The sequence below is a fragment of the Triticum urartu genome, chromosome 5, assembly GCF_003073215.2.
Source record: "Triticum urartu cultivar G1812 chromosome 5, Tu2.1, whole genome shotgun sequence".
Lineage (NCBI taxonomy): Eukaryota > Viridiplantae > Streptophyta > Magnoliopsida > Poales > Poaceae > Triticum > Triticum urartu.
In genome coordinates, this window is record NC_053026.1 from 181,446,219 (window position 1) to 181,448,001 (window position 1,783).

The 1,783-nt window shown below is 46.8% G+C and overlaps 1 protein-coding gene across 3 annotated transcripts; it reads left to right on the forward strand.

Annotated features, from left to right (window-relative positions):
• The first annotated feature begins 236 nt into the window (after positions 1–236).
• Positions 237–1,452, forward strand: LOC125508325. 3 transcript variants are annotated; one of them, XR_007283364.1, is made up of 2 exons: positions 237–594; positions 975–1,452. XR_007283364.1 is itself a non-coding variant. In XM_048673008.1 (2 exons), the coding sequence occupies exons 1-2, from the start codon at positions 354–356 to the stop codon at positions 1,225–1,227; spliced, it is 489 nt and encodes a 162-aa protein (XP_048528965.1). In that variant the 5' UTR covers positions 237–353; the 3' UTR covers positions 1,228–1,452. The 3 variants fall into 3 exon arrangements, 1 of the variants encoding a protein (XP_048528965.1); XR_007283363.1 differs by having other exon boundaries at positions 237–589; positions 670–1,452; XM_048673008.1 differs by having other exon boundaries at positions 237–589.
• Positions 1,453–1,783: the final 331 nt, after the last annotated feature.

Consider the following 1,783-nt stretch of genomic DNA (forward strand, 5'->3'; position numbering starts at 1 on the left):
CGTAGGAGCGCTTGTTAACGAGTTGGTCCCTTAATTTCCACATATACAGCAAAGCGGTCCACGGTCCCCTCTCATTAGCCCAGTAGGCTTAGTAGTAGGCTGCGCCACGCAGTCCTCGCCCTACGTGCAAAGGTTCTTGGCCCATGAACGGTTCCAGATACGAGACGAAAAATTCAGACTTGTTTTTTTTTCTTTTTTGAATAGCTCCTTTTTTCAGCCGTTCTATGCTCATGGTGTGGGCTGGGCCATTTCCACTCGTTTATCTCTCTCCTTCTGCCATAAAAAAAATCTCTCTCCTTCTTCTCCATCCCGATCTAGATCCCGCCGCCCAAATCCTCTCCCCTCCCCCCTCCATGGCGAGCCAGCTCCCCCTTTCCCAGCGAGCCGCGCCGCTAAAACCCTCTCCCGCCCCCATCGTGGTGCTCCCCAAAGGGCTACCTCCATCTTATGCTGCACAAATACCAGCGAGATACTGGCGAACCATCTCCCGCCCCCATCGTGGTGCTCCCCAAGCCATGATCCTCTCCCCTCTTTGCCGTGGTGTAAGTGGTGCGGGGAGGCCCGTGTGCCGTCGAGGGAGATCTTGGCCGTAAGGTGCCATTTGGCCTACTCCTCGTACTCAGCTCGTTCAAGTGCTCCGATTTGAAAAGCTAGAGATGCATTTTCCAGGGAGTCTGACATGGACTTTACTGCAAGCAATGGGCCTTGGAGATTCCGTCATGCATTATTTAACAAGCTCAGACCTTGCGTCAATGACAACTGAGAAGGAAGTGTCAGACTTATCAAAAGGAAACAATTTATTCTTTCTTGGCCTTTAGTTTGCAAATACACTATTGTTGAGATACAGAATGCACGTCAACTGCACAACAAATTATCATGGCTTTCAATTTTCCAATATTTCCACATAATTTTGTTTGTATAATTTAGTTTGCTTTCCCTTTTCAAATCTTGCACGTAATTTTGTTGTCTAACAGATGGGCCATGAGTTTGGACTTCACAGTGGCCGCTGCTCATTCCGCCACCGCGCTGCGTGCCCTCACTGCCGACTGCACCCAGTCCGCCTCCGTTGTGTCCTGCGCTGCGTCGGCATCCCATTTCCCGCAGGACCATGGCCCCGTGGCGTCGACGTCGTCGACCACAGCAATGCCGACGCTGCCCGGGATGTGTACTGGGCTGAGGCTCTGTGATACGAGTAGATCATCCAAGAGGGTTCGCACTTGCGCATAAGTGTTCACAAGTATTCCCTCCTAAAGAAATATAAGAGCGTTTAGATTACTAAAGTAGTGATATAAATGCTCTTGTATTTCTTTAATGGGAGTACTACTAGTATGATTTAGGTTGTTGTTGCTGCTCCTTCGAGTTGTGATATTTCTGGCGTGATCTCCATCCCTGACCAGGAATGTACATTTGAATTTCTGATTTGAGATGGATCATGGAATTTAGCGATGTGAACTTGTATTAGCAGCACTTCTTTTCTAACTACATGCTACTTTTGTCTGACATGGATGATTAGCAGTACTACCCCTGAAAGGGCTCGTGGATGACACATAGCACAAAAGAGAATGAATAAAAGCTAAAACTGATGATGAAGATTTAATATCAGTAGAAAAGGAGTGTGAGTGAAGCGGAAGTTAGATTGAAAAATAAATTTCATTGGTCAGGCTTTGACTGATGCAAGTCAAATTCATCCATGACCTGTTTTGCTCAATTTCCCCTGTTGGCATGATAGAACAAAAAATGCAAGTTAAAGTAGTGGTTAAACTAGTTCAATAAGGTATTGGTT